We start from the raw sequence: 16,123 nt of genomic DNA, 5'->3' as shown, positions 1-16,123 counted from the left end.
GTCAATTTCTGCAAGTACACAAGTTACACAACAATTAGAGAAAACACGACGAGCTACCGCCCGGGACGGAGTGCTGTCCAGAATTACGCAATAATATCGAAGGTAAGTTAGAACGATAACTGAAGACAATTTGTGAGCCTTAAGACAACAGCATAAGGTTCAGTATTGGCCAGATAAATAACAGTGCTTTTACTTACATTTCCTGGAACTCTCGGGTATCGTAGGTATCGTATTCACCCTGTTTAGCTAATATGCAGTTCTCACCCACACGCGGTAGATACTCGTAGATTACTGTTACATTAATTCACATGTAGTTGCCAAGCATTAATTAATATTTAACAGCTATTTATACTTTACAAAACATAAGATGTAAACAAACAAAGTAAACGTCATCAGACGTCACGCCGCGATTAGTTATAGAAACCAAATGAACGTCTGAATACTCTGAATGATAAATATAAGTTTATTGAATGCGATGAGTCATTTATCAACTAATAAAATAGAAAAAATAGTAAATCCACAGAATAAAATAATAGTACTACCGTAGTAAATCCCAAAATATGAGATTAGTGTTGCCACAAAAATAAATCGCTATAAAAAGCGGCCTTTTTTTATGCCGATTCAACAAAACAAAATATTGCCGACATAGAAAACGGAAACGGCACTACGGGGTGGGGGAGGATAATAACTAGAGATGCAACGGATAGTAAAGTTATTGTTTGGGCTCATACCGGATATTCGGCCTGACCATCGGCCGAATATTCAGCCGGCGGAACTATACCTACGTTTCGGTTTTTCAGGTGCACATTGTGCAGGTTTTGACCTGTTTCGTAGTGAACATTCACGCGGACTAGTTTCTAGGTTCGAAATGAACGCGCGTGCAAGTCAGTGGAATGTTAAAATAGTTATAAAATAATAAACGAGTACGGTTATGACCCTGACTGTTTCTTATTCCAATTTTGTTTACTCCGAAATAAAGCAATGTTACGGTATTCGGCCGGATGTTAAAATAATGGCCGGATACCGGCGGATAAGGCGGATAGTGGCCTACTATCCGGCCGGATACCTGATAGTAACCGAATATCCGGTACATCTCTAATAAATAATAATAACCGATTCAAGCGCAAGTTTCTGGGCCACGTGACGCGTTCGGCCAATCAGAAAGCACTTCTGATTAATTAATCAATGATTTAGTCAATTGACGTTTAGAATTATGTTATTGTATTTAGATTGAGCAATAAAATAATAATTCAATTTGGAAAAAGGGCAAGTAGGTACAAGAAAAAATCAACAACGATTATTTAAAAGAAACCACGAAATCAATAATTAATAGGATAAATAAATAAATATTATAGGACATTTTTACACAAATTGACTAAGCCCCACGGTAAGCTCAAGAAAGCTTGTGTTGTGGGTGCTCAGACAACGATATATATTATATATAAATACTTAAATACGTAGAAAACAACCATGACTCAGGAAAAAATATATGTATCATCATACAAATAAATGCCCTTACCAGGATTCGAACCCGGGACCATCGGCTTCATAGCCAGGGTCACTACCCACTAGGCCAGACCGGTCGTCATATGATAGACAAAGAAACTTGGAATCTGCTCAAGTGCAGCAATGTACCGTATGATGATGATGGGCGATAATTTGATGGCTCCTCTATACGATGGGCCAAGCCAACGCCGGCGTTGGCCCATCGTCAGGCGTGGCTCACTCCGCGATTTCGTCGCTTTGCTACAGGTAGCTAAAAGTACGTCCGTTCGACCCCAATTTTGGGGTTTGCCATAAGCCGCGCGTGGCGCTGTCGCCACCTATACCTCGTTTTTTTAGCATTAGAAAAAAGGTAAACAATCTTGATGTGTCTTTTAATTGAAAAACACGTTTTAAAAATAAGTTACGGCAAATATGTAACAATTATGAATCTAATACGATCATTTATATTCTTCTACTTTCATAAGTAATCGTTTTTGGTTTATAAAAAGTGTTTTTCAATTAAAAGACATGTCAGGATCGCTTACCTTCTTGCAAGTTCTTTCTAATGCTAAAAAAACGAACTATAGCGGCCATATCTGTGCTGATCGTGACAGACGAGTTTTGTTAGAGATCTAGTGAGTCTTCTGTACCTAGTACTATTATTTATTCTGTGCCATCGTGAAGAGGAGCCATCAGTTGACGTCTTTGGTAGTCAAGGGTAAAGGTAGGGGACACTGTAGGTGACCATACAGAGTTGTAGGTGGTGAATCGCCTTTCTTGATAAAAACAAACAATATTTTTGATTTTCTTTTATTAAAAAGTATATTATCAAATTACAGCCTTGTTCCATCTTTCTTCGCCAAATAACTCTACAAACATTTCTTTATTATATGAAATGGCCTTCATGCCCGGTAGGAATGATTAATAAAAACATCAAAAAATATTCATTTTACCACTAAACGACCTAACACTAATTTTAAGGTCATCACAGACATCATAATAGTTGTAGTGCATCAAACTTTTAAAAAATCTCCATTTTCCTTCAATGAGTTCAAATTGTTTTCCATCGTATTTTCACGGAAACGTTCGTATTTGTCATGCTACTTCCGTCAATTTAACCTCAGTACTTTTTGTACCGAGACTGACTGAAATAGCAAGACACGTTCGTAAGTTTCCGTCTTATACGACGGAAAATAATTATGCACAATATGCACTATATCTGTAAAGATTATTTAGCCTAGTTCCTACAGCTGTCAGGTGCAAAATTATAAGAAAAGTTCTCAAGAGAAATACAATAGATAAGTAAAACAAAAGAGAATTGACAATACAGATTTTGGATTAATGATTTAGATATTAATTTTCATTTTATTTTAGCGCGTGAAACTTTTTTGTTAGGAAAGATAACGTTAATTTAGCATGCTCTTCCTTTGAAACCAGTAGGTATGTACTCTCAAAATAATGGAAATCTCAGGGCCTATCGCGAACCACGGTCGACCCGTTGCCTCCCTGTCACACTTACGTACGAATTTATAAGTGCGACAGAGAGGCAACGCGTCGAAGGTGGGTCGCGGTAGGCGCTCTGGGCCTATAGACGCTTTATCACTGTCGAATAGTAACTAAACTATGTGAGTATACTTACATACTTGTTTAGAATATTGATTATGATATAAATATAAATAAAAAGAACAGTGTATATGTCTTATGATAATAGGGATTACGAAGAAAAGGTTTATAAAATCTCAAAAAGTAACTTAGAAAATATCATTAACAAACTCAAGTAATAGAGATTTGAGTATGAAACAAGAATAGAAATAACAAAGTATAGTTGTTGTTCTTTTATGATAGCTAATGAATGATACATAGTAACGAATAAAGGTAACATTTGCGCATCCATTTAGCACACACTTATATTATAACAAACAATTATTGTACGTATGCTTAAAACTACTTTTCTTTTCGTACAAAAATGCAGTCTCTTCTGCAATCGTCTCAATCGGAAATATCCTCCTAAGGCCCATGGTCCTACCTAAAGTACTTATTCAGTTAGATGAAATTTAAATCATATTCAATTGGAACAGAGTTGCATTTGTTTCGTTTCTTTAAATTTTCAAACTAAACCAAATATCAACTCTATTCCCTGCACTAAAGGTTCAAATTTGGCAAATTATGGGTTTTTCATTTGTATGGCTTGGCCTCAGGACGATATAACCTTGACGATACTATGGCAATAGGACTTTGGCAAATGGCGTAATGGCAGGATAAACTGTCGACAACTGCTTTAGATTAATAACATAAGTGAAACATAAAAATAATTATGTTTTGACAGATATGCTAAGTATAACGGGTCAAAGGTCAAGTATTGGAAAGTTAATTATATTTGTCAAGGATGTTTAATGAGTAATTAATGTAATTAGTTAATAAAGATACTGACGAGACTTTGTATCAATCAATAAATTACAGTTTTTAACAAAACTATAAATATTGTTAACTACAAAGTCTTGTAATTATTTACTAAAGTGATTTGCGGGCCTATAGTTCGTTTTTTTAGCATTAGAAAGAACTTGCAAGAAGGTAAGCGATCTTGGCATGTCTTTTAATTGAAAAACGCTTTTTAAAAACTAAAAACTATTACTTATGAAAGCAGAAGAATATAAATGATCGTATTAGATTCATAATTGTTACATATTTGCCGTAACTTATTTTTAAAATGTGTTTTTCAACTAAAAGACACATCAAGATCGTTAAACGAGGTATAGAATGGTTTCGCTTTCATAGTCTATCATTGTGGTCGCTAATTTTATGTAGAATCACTCGTGACACTAAGATAAAAGAGCAACCATCATACAGATACATTTTGCATACTAAGTAACACTTATAAACATTGGCAATATCACAGTTTTAAACAAATGGAACATAGCAATGAAAGTGTGGATAGGTTAAAAGTGTTTAAACACTATTTTTAACGTCTAGAGATGCCGTCCTAAAATAAAAATCATATTTATGAATGGCAATCAATGGACTTACAATATAGTGGTTTAAGTATATAACTTGTGTTTATAAGTTTTAGTTTTAGATTAACAGACAATATCATCCTGCCCTTGCCATTCAAACCCCAAAATTAAACAAACATTAAACTTAACAATCTATTTGAAACTCTCTAATACTAGGACTTATAATAATGACTCCGGAATAATCTCACTAAAGTTCGCATAACAAACAACAATTATGTAAATTTTAACGTGTCTATTCGTATCAAAATATACTTAACAATGGAATTTAAGAATCTTGTAAAACCAAATAATTTTTTTAATTATGGTGCACAAGGATTCATAAGAATAACAAAACAGTAAAATGGTTTTTTTTTTACTTTGTGTCTATGTGTAACAATGTATAGTTCGTTTTTTTTACCATTAGAAAGAAGGTAAGCGATCTTGACATGACATTTTAAAAATTTGTAACTCTTAGTTAGGAAAGCAGAAGGATATAAATGATCGTATTAGATTCATAATTGTTACATATTTGGCGTGACTAATTTTTAAAACGTGTTTTCCAATTAAAAGACACATTAAAATTGTTTACCTTATTTTCTAATGCTAAAAAAACGAACTATAAATAATCTCTGTCTGTAACAATCAGTACACAACAATGAACCTTATCTCACTGAAATAAGGCATACAATAACTTTCTTTTCCACCCATGTCCCCCCTCCCCCCTCACTTAACTATCCCGGAGTCTACCTTAACCTTAATCTTACTGCTTCTTTTCCTTCTCATCTTTGGGCTTCGGTTTCAGCTGCTCTGATATGCGACACCTGTTGAACCTTGTTATCGCGACCTGAAACCAACAGAAAGTTTCATTGACTGTGGTAAGGTTAGGTTGAGAACCTTGAACTTTTTTCATAATAAGCCATACTCTAAACTTGTGATATTATAAATGCAAAAGTGTGTCTGTCTGTTACCTCTTCACGCTAAAGCCGCTGAACCGATTTAGTTTAAGGACATAGGATAGTTTTTAAGTTGGAAATCATCCATGAAAAGAGTGCAAAGGGAGATGGAGCAGGGGTGCGAAACTCCTGACTTCGATCAAACTCGGCTTCGCTCGGCTCAGCATTGCTCCGAGCAATAATTAAGGTTGGCACCACTTGACTTCCTATTGCGTGCACGACCACAGATAAGATAATCACTTGATTTTTGACAACCCTATATAGCCGAAAGGGATAGTGCCATATATTAGAAAGGGACAGCATGATTCGACCCTGAACCGCTGTCAAACTTCGTTTTTGTAGGAAGTTTCCTTTCTGTACGGTAGTACTATTAATTATTCTGTGGATGGAGTTGAAAGAGTTAATGAATTGCCCAATAATTAAAGTAAGCAACGCGCGAATTGAATGATTGCTATTAGCATTATCCAGGCGCTGTACCTACTTTAGCTGCTGTCACTAATTCCACGCAGACGAAGTCGCGGGAAAAGGTACTATCTAGCTAAAGTGTAGAATAAAAGGAAAAAGAGGGATATTTACGTATTATTATTGTGTTGTATGGTTCGCTGTCAGTATTTAGTTTAGTCTTCTTTATATATTAGCCTTTGTCCCTGGTCAGGCAGGTCGGGTCGCCGATGATCACCAGCTTGACTTGAGTTAGGTAATAGTTACCAGTTGGGGTCCTTGCTGTGGGCCATGTAACGGCGCCATTTATAGTCTCGGGTCAGGTTATTCGGGTTAAAGTTGAGTAGGGGTGGTATTCCACCTATCCAATTTCTTTGTCCAATGTATATTGCGTCTCACATTTTGCTTAATGAGCGGCGCCATTTCTAGTCTCGGGTCAGGTCGGGTTACTCGGATTAAAGTTGTGTTAGTTGTTACCTCATTGAGGATCTTAGAGGTCCTCTCTATCTGCTCGCACTCGTGGCCGAAGTAGCAGTTGAGCTCCTTGCAGTGGGTCATGTAGCGGCGCCATTTCTTGTCTCGGGTTTCTCGGGTTAAAGTTGAGTTAGTTGTTACCTCATTGAGGATCTTAGAGGTCCTCTCTATCTGCTCGCACTCGTGGCCGAAGTAGCAGTTAAGGTCCTTGCAGTGGGTCCTGTAGCGGCGCCATTTCTTGTCTCGGGTTACTCGGGTTAAAATTGAGTTAGATATTACCTCATTGAGGATCTTAAAGGTCCTCTCAATCTGCTTGCACTCGTGGCCGAAGTAGCAGTTGAGCTCCTTGCAGTGGGTCCTGTAGCGGCGCCATTTCTTGTCTCGGGTTACTCGGGTTAAAGTTGAGTTAGTTGTTACCTCATTGAGGATCTTAGAGGTCCTCTCTATCTGCTCGCACTCGTGGCCGAAGTAGCAGTTGAGCTCCTTGCAATGGGTCATGTAGCGGCGCCATTTCTTGTCGCGGGTCAGGCAGCTCGGGTTGCCGATGATCACCAGCTTGGATTTGGCTCGGGTTAGGGTCACGTTGAATCTCTGTAATGCATAAATTAATTTAGATCTTTATCATCATCACAAAGGATTCGGTCTATACACTCGTGCCTACCTACGCGGTAGACATAATACGGTTAAATGAAAATGCCCATTAGCATTCCTTTGTCTAAGCTACAGTCAAAATAGTGCGGTTAAGAGTTCTGAATGATTCACGGTTAGTTTCACTAGACTTATATCGAACCCGTGAACAAGAGGAATGTAACTGCTTCAAAATATCGGGAGCTCGAAAACTATACAAAAGGTAATCACGGTTCATATCCCGGTCGATATAAGTCTAGTTTCTTTACCTTGTCGTCCACAAGGAAGCCGAGCCCGCATTTCTTTATTAGTCTAGGAGCCGGCAGTTAGCCCGCACGGAATATGACTCGTTTCTCCTTCCCTTGGAACGCTTCGACGGTGCCAACTTCGATCTCATCGTAGCCCGAGCTCATGAGACACGGTTTCATCTTATTTGTTTACCTTGTCGTCCACTAGGAAGCCGAGCCCGTATTTCTTTATTAGTCTAGGAGCCGGCAGTTAGCCCGCACGGAGTATGACTCGTTTCTCCTTCCCTTGGAACGCTTCGACGGTGCCAACTTCGATCTCATCGTAGCCCGAGCTCACGAGCCACGTTTTCATCTTATTTGTTTACCTTGTCGTCCACTAGGAAGCCGAGCCCGTATTTGGCATCGTAGTCTAGGAGCCGGCAGTTGGCGCGCACGGTGGACACGAGTATGACTCGTTTCTCCTTTCCTTGGAACGCTTCGACGGTGCCGACTTCGATCTCATCGTAGCCCGAGCTCATGAGCCACGATTTCATCTTGTACACCTGAGAATATTCAAAGAGCAACATGTGTTAGTATATTGCACCCATCAGCTGGAAAGTCGGTCAAACTCGCCGCCAGGTTCACAATGATCAGATCGACGCGTCACATACAAAGAGTTTTTTTTTATTGTCCGTCCTGTTTTTGCTACTCATCATGTCTTAGTGCTTAGTGCATGCTTATGTCAGTCGCTACAAAATGCATTCAAAGCGTACCATTTTTTCTTTGGCCGGCCAAGGTAAAGACTTTGGCTCGGAGGCTGTGTATGGTTAATACGACAATCAATTTAGGTGATTGCGTCGCGCTGGGCGCATTTGGCAGATGACATATGGGTAGGTACTATACAACAAGTATATTGAGTATAGAAAATGAAATTCAAGTATTCAAAATCAATCGTACGATAAGCGAAGTTTTTCACATTTCACAGTCCCCCGGCGCGTCTGTCTGTGTGTTTGTATTTTCATGGTAAACTCAAAAACTACTGAACGGATGTTCATGCAGTTTTCACCTATCAATAGAGTGATTCTTGAGGAAGGTTCAGGTGTATAATTTGTTAACTTGTGCGAAGCCGGGGCGGGTCACTAGTTAGTCTTATAAAATTATTACTGACCTGTCTGATGTAGGGAGCGATGACGCCGATGTCCACCGGCTTGACGTTGTGCTGTTCTATCAGAGCCTTCGTGTATCTCTTCAGCATGTCCAACTCCTTTTCGTTGAAGAAGCTATGAACCAAACAGTTTAGTACAACTATTACTAACTATATATATAATAAGTAAAACGTATGAAATTTTTTAATCCGACCAGATTTACCTTATTAACAATTATTTCAGATTTATTTATTACACAACATATGAATGCAGTATAGTCAACCTCAAAGATATTTATTTATTTATTTATTTTATTTACATGGTGAACCAACAGCTATAACTATGCTAATAACAACATCAATAGTGACACAGAGCCAATTATAGGATCTCACCACTCATATGTTTACACTTTTACTCTACACACACCTTATTCCTTTATATAGGGCGAAATATGGTGGTCGTACCTGGGGGCTTTGCCCATCCTCTGCTCCCGGGAGTTGACGGCGTGGAACACCACCGCGCGCTCGCCGCCCGGCAGCCCGAGGACGCTGCGCCGGCTCAGCGGGTCCACTGGAGCCAAGGGCTGGTACCAACAGAAAGTTAAACATTTAACCCATGGAGCGCTCTACTGTCACACGTGTCATAGTAGTTAGTATAGGAGTTCCATACTACTGTGATACCGGGGCGCTCAGGGCCGTCTTAACCTTTCATCTGTCTAAGCACTGATCAGTGCATACGAATTAAAATCCTTTGTTTAATACAATAGGTTTAAATTCGTTTGCACTGATCAGTGCTTAGACATACGAAGGGTTAAACTATGCTGGGGCCTCTGGGCACATAAGTATTTGGGGCCCTTTTGGAAAGTAAAAGAAGCTATTTTTCTACTACGATCGTCTATTTATCAAATATATGGTAATCAAATATACTGTTTCTGTCTGTCCTTCTGGGTCCCCTGAGGATGGGTCGGGGTCTCATGGTAAAGATGGTACTCAGTGGCGTAGCTAGCATGGGTGGCACCCGGTGCGGAAATTGTGGGTGTCACCCCAAAATTCAATCAAACTTGTAAAATTTAAAAAGAGTAATTGTAATTTACGTTAAATAGCTCAGGATTTACTCCGTCGCTTTCATTTTACATGATTTTACGAATTTTTATAGGTGGCACTACTGATGTTCACGGTCGGGTGTCACCCCTAAATAGTTGACACCCGGGGCGGACCGCCCCCGCCGCCCGCCACTGACGGTACTGTCTACGGGTTAACGGCATCAACTCGTGAAACTAGTCGGTAATTACATACTTTAAGCAAATCTGGCGGCCTAGCCACGGTGACGATCGCTTGCGCTTCGCAATCGGATCTCTTTGTGTCTCTCTATCACTATTTCATATTAGTGTGACAGTGACAGTTGTGTTTCGAATGCTACGTACCGATAGCGATTGGCATGTTGTCTACGGGGCCTTGTGATATGAGGATTCGTGCTCAAAACTTGGCATTCCTGGTAAGGATATGGGTAGACGGTGGTAATAAGCTAGAATATTTTTTGCTTATACGTTACTTAACTAGGTTGGTTCGTGGGGCAGAGGCGCACAGATGCTCCACAAGGCGCTCAGGAAACGGCTGAGAGAGGTAACGGGCGACCCCCGCGCGGGCAGCTTTCTCGCGCAGAGAATTGCAATCGCAATCCGGCACGGGAACGCTGCCTGCGTGTTGGGCAGCGACGCTGCAGGCTGCGAGGGTATCAAAATTTGGTGCCCTCGGGAGGGTGGCACCAAATTTTGATAGGTAATTTTAATTTTAGTTCTTTTAATTGTAGTTAAGTAGTTTTATATTCCTGTTTATGTATACTCCAATTAAAAGTTTCTCGGTTCATGAAGTGGTACTCACCACCAGGTTGTCGTCGTAGAACATGTTGTTGGGCAGGGCGAGGATGTCGGGGTCGTTCCGGAAGTTCTTCACCAGCATGGTGATGTAGTTGGGGTCCGACTCGTACAGGTTCGCGTAGTCGGTCTTCAGGCGTTCCATCAGCGATTTACCTAGAATATACATTCAGTTAGAGAGCGTGTGCTTCAAATGTGTGTATGCAATCAGTGGCGGATTTGCAGTCTTTGCCGCCCTAGGCCCGAGGCCCTGTAGCCGCTCCTTTCAAGGCACCCATAATATTGACTACATTTGAGTTATTTCTCGTTACCATCAGCGAATTTTTTGTCACAATTTGCCGCCTCTAAATATCTTGCCGCCCTAGGCCCAGGGCCAATCCGCCACTGTATGCAATGCACTATTATGGAATTTTAACATCGATCAATAGTTTTTATTAGAAACTTGTGACCCCAAAGTGAATCTTTTATTCGTCTAGATAGTAAAGCAAATAATGTCACTTATAGGACTTACACCACTCGGATCAACTTTGTAGCTATTTAAAATTCCTCAAACAAATGACAACCATTGTAGATCCGTAGCTTCTTCTTCTTCTTTTCTTCTTCTTATAGTAGACTACTTAGGACCTGTGTACCTATAAAATTAATATCAGAGGCCCTACCCTACCACGAGAAACGTTTATAAAACAGATAGTGTCGCTCACCCAGCCCGCGGTCCTTGGCGTCGCGGCTGATACACACGGGGCCGAGCTGCATGGGGTCGCCGGCCAGCACCAGCAGGCCCGCCGGCGCCAGCAGCCTCGTCACCGGCACCAGCGTGGCGGGCTCCGACGCCTGCGCCGCCTCGTGATGGACAGACAGTGTCGCTCACCCAGCCCGCGGTCCTTGGCGTCGCGGCTGATACACACGGGGCCGAGCTGCATGGGGTCGCCGGCCAGCACCAGCAGGCCCGCCGGCGCCAGCAGCCTCGTCACCGGCACCAGCGTGGCGGGCTCCGACGCCTGCGCCGCCTCGTGATGGACAGACAGTGTCGCTCACCCAGCCCGCGGTCCTTGGCGTCGCGGCTGATACACACGGGGCCGAGCTGCATGGGGTCGCCGGCCAGCACCAGCAGGCCCGCCGGCGCCAGCAGCCTCGTCACCGGCACCAGCGTGGCGGGCTCCGACGCCTGCGCCGCCTCGTGATGGACAGACAGTGCCGCTCACCCAGCCCGCGGTCCTTGGCGTCGCGGCTGATACACACGGGGCCGAGCTGCATGGGGTCGCCGGCCAGCACCAGCAGGCCCGCCGGCGCCAGCAGCCCCGTCACCGGCACCAGCGTGGCGGGCTCCGACGCCTGCGCCGCCTCGTGATGGACAGACAGTGTCGCTCACCCAGCCCGCGGTCCTTGGCGTCGCGGCTGATACACACGGGGCCGAGCTGCATGGGGTCGCCGGCCAGCACCAGCAGGCCCGCCGGCGCCAGCAGCCTCGTCACCGGCACCAGCGTGGCGGGCTCCGACGCCTGCGCCGCCTCGTGACGGACAGACAGTGTCGCTCACCCAGCCCGCGGTCCTTGGCGTCGCGGCTGATACACACGGGCCCGAGCTGCATGGGGTCGCCGGCCAGCACCAGCATGCCCGCCGGCGCCAGCAGCCCCGTCACCGGCACCAGCGTGGCGGGCTCCGACGCCTGCGCCGCCTCGTGATGGACAGACAGTGTCGCTCACCCAGCCCGCGGTCCTTGGCGTCGCGGCTGATACACACGGGCCCGAGCTGCATGGGGTCGCCGGCCAGCACCAGCATGCCCGCCGGCGCCAGCAGCCCCGTCACCGGCACCAGCGTGGCGGGCTCCGACGCCTGCGCCGCCTCGTGATGGACAGACAGTGTCGCTCACCCAGCCCGCGGTCCTTGGCGTCGCGGCTGATACACACGGGCCCGAGCTGCATGGGGTCGCCGGCCAGCACCAGCATGCCCGCCGGCGCCAGCAGCCCCGTCACCGGCACCAGCGTGGCGGGCTCCGACGCCTGCGCCGCCTCGTGATGGACAGACAGTGTCGCTCACCCAGCCCGCGGTCCTTGGCGTCGCGGCTGATACACACGGGCCCGAGCTGCATGGGGTCGCCGGCCAGCACCAGCATGCCCGCCGGCGCCAGCAGCCCCGTCACCGGCACCAGCGTGGCGGGCTCCGACGCCTGCGCCGCCTCGTGATGGACAGACAGTGTCGCTCACCCAGCCCGCGGTCCTTGGCGTCGCGGCTGATACACACGGGCCCGAGCTGCATGGGGTCGCCGGCCAGCACCAGCATGCCCGCCGGCGCCAGCAGCCCCGTCACCGGCACCAGCGTGGCGGGCTCCGACGCCTGCGCCGCCTCGTGATGGACAGACAGTGTCGCTCACCCAGCCCGCGGTCCTTGGCGTCGCGGCTGATACACACGGGCCCGAGCTGCATGGGGTCGCCGGCCAGCACCAGCATGCCCGCCGGCGCCAGCAGCCCCGTCACCGGCACCAGCGTGGCGGGCTCCGACGCCTGCGCCGCCTCGTGATGGACAGACAGTGTCGCTCACCCAGCCCGCGGTCCTTGGCGTCGCGGCTGATACACACGGGCCCGAGCTGCATGGGGTCGCCGGCCAGCACCAGCATGCCCGCCGGCGCCAGCAGCCCCGTCACCGGCACCAGCGTGGCGGGCTCCGACGCCTGCGCCGCCTCGTGATGGACAGACAGTGTCGCTCACCCAGCCCGCGGTCCTTGGCGTCGCGGCTGATACACACGGGCCCGAGCTGCATGGGGTCGCCGGCCAGCACCAGCATGCCCGCCGGCGCCAGCAGCCCCGTCACCGGCACCAGCGTGGCGGGCTCCGACGCCTGCGCCGCCTCGTGATGGACAGACAGTGTCGCTCACCCAGCCCGCGGTCCTTGGCGTCGCGGCTGATACACACGGGCCCGAGCTGCATGGGGTCGCCGGCCAGCACCAGCATGCCCGCCGGCGCCAGCAGCCCCGTCACCGGCACCAGCGTGGCGGGCTCCGACGCCTGCGCCGCCTCGTCGATGAACAGGTGCGACATCTGCAGCTTGTGTTGAGCCTGCGCGCGGGGACTGCGGGAGAAACAGGCAACTACATTTTCAATTATTCAAGTTTATCAATCAAGTTTAATTAGTGGGGAGACACTCTTCCCTTCGGTCGAACTCGGTACCATTCAGCTCAACATTGCTCCGAGCAATTATTAGGGGTGGCACCACTTGACTTCATTTTGCGTGCATGACCAGAGATAAGATCACTTGAATTTTAACGACCCTAAATAGCCGATAGGGATAAAGTCAATTCCAATAGAACTTGCTAACTATGCAAACAACGTAATTTTGTTTTATCACTGTTTCTCTTTGAATTTTCACAGCACCTCATCAAATACCATTGAAACCATACACATATACACTATTGAAACGATCCGTTCCGTAAAATACATAAATATGTAACTGTGTCTTGGATATTTAGTTAAAAGTTTAAAATGGTTTCATAAGTTAGGTTAGTAGGACCTGATGGAATGGCGGTTTTGTTTCTTTTAAATTCTACAATCGTCTATGATGGGTAGTGTTGTGACTAAAGTTTGTAATATAAACCCGCTACACACTACCCAACCCACGCTCTGTGCCTACCGCCACGGTTATAAAATACATCAATACATCATTCTTAAGTACTAATTTGTCTTCTGATCGTGATTAAACAAATTAAAAATAAGAAACTACTTGATTTTTACTTTTGGTATTTTATTATTCGATATGGTTTGACATTAGTAAAGTAGTAAGTAAGAGTCTTGCCCATCACTAATAAATTGATAATTAAGAGACAATTTCAATATGGCGGTTTGTTTACATAGTTAGCAAGTTCTATTGAAATAGACTTTAGGGCCATATATTAGATTCTTATAGGGATAGCATGATTCGACCCTGAACCGCTGTCAAACTTCGAGTTTGTAGGAAGTGTCCTTTCTGCACGTTAGTACTACTTATTATTTATTCTGTGGTTTTAGCAACACCTCAATAACTGCCGATGGATCATACAGGATGTAACAAAAATAGTGGGGATCCTTTTAACACGTTGATTGCCACATCACGCGACGTCGCGTGATGCAGTCCATTACCCTGTGGCCGATGACGCGATGTCGCGTGATAAAGCCTTACAATTTTGTTCGCGCTGAAAAAATAGTGGCCGTAGCGTATTGGCTTATGGCATTAGTTTTGGCCACTAGAGAAGGGATTTACCTATTCGACATTCGTTGGCCATCTCGGTATGTTCGCCATTTTTGGCTTGGCAATCAACGTGTTAAAGGCATATTCAGTATCGTGTTCTGATAAGAATAAGTAGAAGAAAAAATTGTATACCCTAAAACAGATCCCGACGACTATTTTTGTCACATTCTGTTGGTGGGTCCGCATAGAACGACCCGCCTCGCGAGGTAATTGCCGCACAAAGCAGTTTGATCTATTTAGACGCGATTGCGGGCGAGCGTGCGTATGCCTCGAGCGAGGCAAGTCTACAAGGACCACGCTGCTTCGTGCGGTAATTTCCTCGCGAGGCGGCTTGTCAGTGTAACGCCTCGGATACTTCATATGTGACACTCACGTGCCATATTTAGCAGCGTGCAGCAGAGTGGTGACAACGACGCGATAGGAGGACAAGGCGTAGTTGCTGACGGAGTACGAATTCTCGTATTTAGTGCCGTTGGACACGGGTGCTAGTTCTGATGGCATCACGCTCCTGCGGAAATAAGTACATAAATAGTAACCAAACCAACGTTCGTGTATTAAGAAATAAATATGCATCATATTCTAAATAGGATGTTATAAGGAAGGCCTAACTTAAGGTAATATATTAGACAAAAGTGCCGTTTATGAACACTACGGGTTATTCCCAGTAGTTACCACCAAGTTGTTACGAGTGGTAACTACTGGGATTTTTTTCCCCAGTAGTTACCAGTGGTAAAAGGTGGGAAAAAAAATCCCACTAGTTACCACTGGTAACAACTTGGTTGTAACTAGTGGGAATAACCCAACGCTACTAATAATTATAGAAGATTTTTGGTCTCTTTTATAGCTGTATTCTTAAAAAAATTATCAGAGTTAAGCTATATCTTGGTTACCTTGCATGCTCAAAAGTAACGTTGGTGAATTGGTCTACAATTACTGTTTTATAATAATTATCTGTTAAATGAGTATTCAAGTGAAAACCAAAACTAAAGTCATAAGAAGCAATGTGAATCTTACCAAACCCTAGACTGAGAGTTAGCGCGCAGGATGAAATTGTTAATGTTAAGCTCCTTGTTATATTTGAGAAGCATGAGCGCGATGTGGTCGGCCGCCATGTTGGAATCCGTGCACACCATCACGCGGTTCTTCGAGCTGTATAGGACTATCTGGAAACAGATGGCCGTGACAATTTTTACCACACTTTTTTTGCTCGAATGCCTTTTTTGGCAGTTTTTATTGGTAATCGATACCGCCGCCACATAACGTTGATTTTGTGAAGATTTGGGTCCACACAGAACGAGCCGCCTCGTGAGGAAATTGCCACGCGAGGCAGCTCGGTCCGTGGGGCAGATGTGCCTCGCCCGAAGCACTTTACGCAGACCGAGCTGCTGCTGCTGCTGCTCCTATGAACCCGCCTATTCATCATTTCAGAGCGAGTTAATAATTCTAATAAATGAATGTATCGTGACGTCACGTCACACGTTACATCTTTTAATAACTCTGTAATATCAAATTGATCTGACGTTTTCTAAAGGGTTCAGACGAGATGACACACAAAGCGAAGCACTATGGATTGATAGGGTTAAAAACGATAAGTTACTGGTCAGTAAGGTCACAGAGTAGTATAGTCGCAAAAGTCTGCAGCGGATTTGATAGCCCACGCAGTGTAAGTGTTATTTATACGTCATAATTT

General features: G+C 44.9%; 1 protein-coding gene across 1 annotated transcript in view; it reads right to left on the bottom strand.

The window, feature by feature from the left end:
• Window positions 1-2,326: 2,326 nt before the first annotated feature.
• LOC134673628 (putative helicase mov-10-B.1) overlaps window positions 2,327-16,123 on the bottom strand; it is a 53,472-nt gene continuing 39,675 nt past the window's right edge. The window contains exons 14-22 of the mRNA XM_063531628.1: window positions 15,448-15,596; window positions 14,807-14,941; window positions 13,088-13,281; window positions 10,223-10,371; window positions 8,807-8,925; window positions 8,366-8,477; window positions 7,584-7,760; window positions 6,347-6,934; window positions 2,327-5,319 (exon numbers count right to left, since the gene is read on the bottom strand). Coding sequence (XP_063387698.1) covers window positions 5,236-5,319; window positions 6,347-6,934; window positions 7,584-7,760; window positions 8,366-8,477; window positions 8,807-8,925; window positions 10,223-10,371; window positions 13,088-13,281; window positions 14,807-14,941; window positions 15,448-15,596 — 1,707 coding nt within the window. The 3' untranslated portion in view covers window positions 2,327-5,235. The remainder of the gene's footprint in view (window positions 5,320-6,346; window positions 6,935-7,583; window positions 7,761-8,365; window positions 8,478-8,806; window positions 8,926-10,222; window positions 10,372-13,087; window positions 13,282-14,806; window positions 14,942-15,447; window positions 15,597-16,123) is intronic.

The sequence above is a fragment of the Cydia fagiglandana genome, chromosome 18, assembly GCF_963556715.1.
Source record: "Cydia fagiglandana chromosome 18, ilCydFagi1.1, whole genome shotgun sequence".
NCBI classification, from domain to species: Eukaryota; Metazoa; Arthropoda; class Insecta; order Lepidoptera; family Tortricidae; genus Cydia; species Cydia fagiglandana.
The sequence above is the reverse complement of the archived record's forward strand: the minus strand, read 5'-3'. Positions and strand labels throughout refer to the sequence as shown.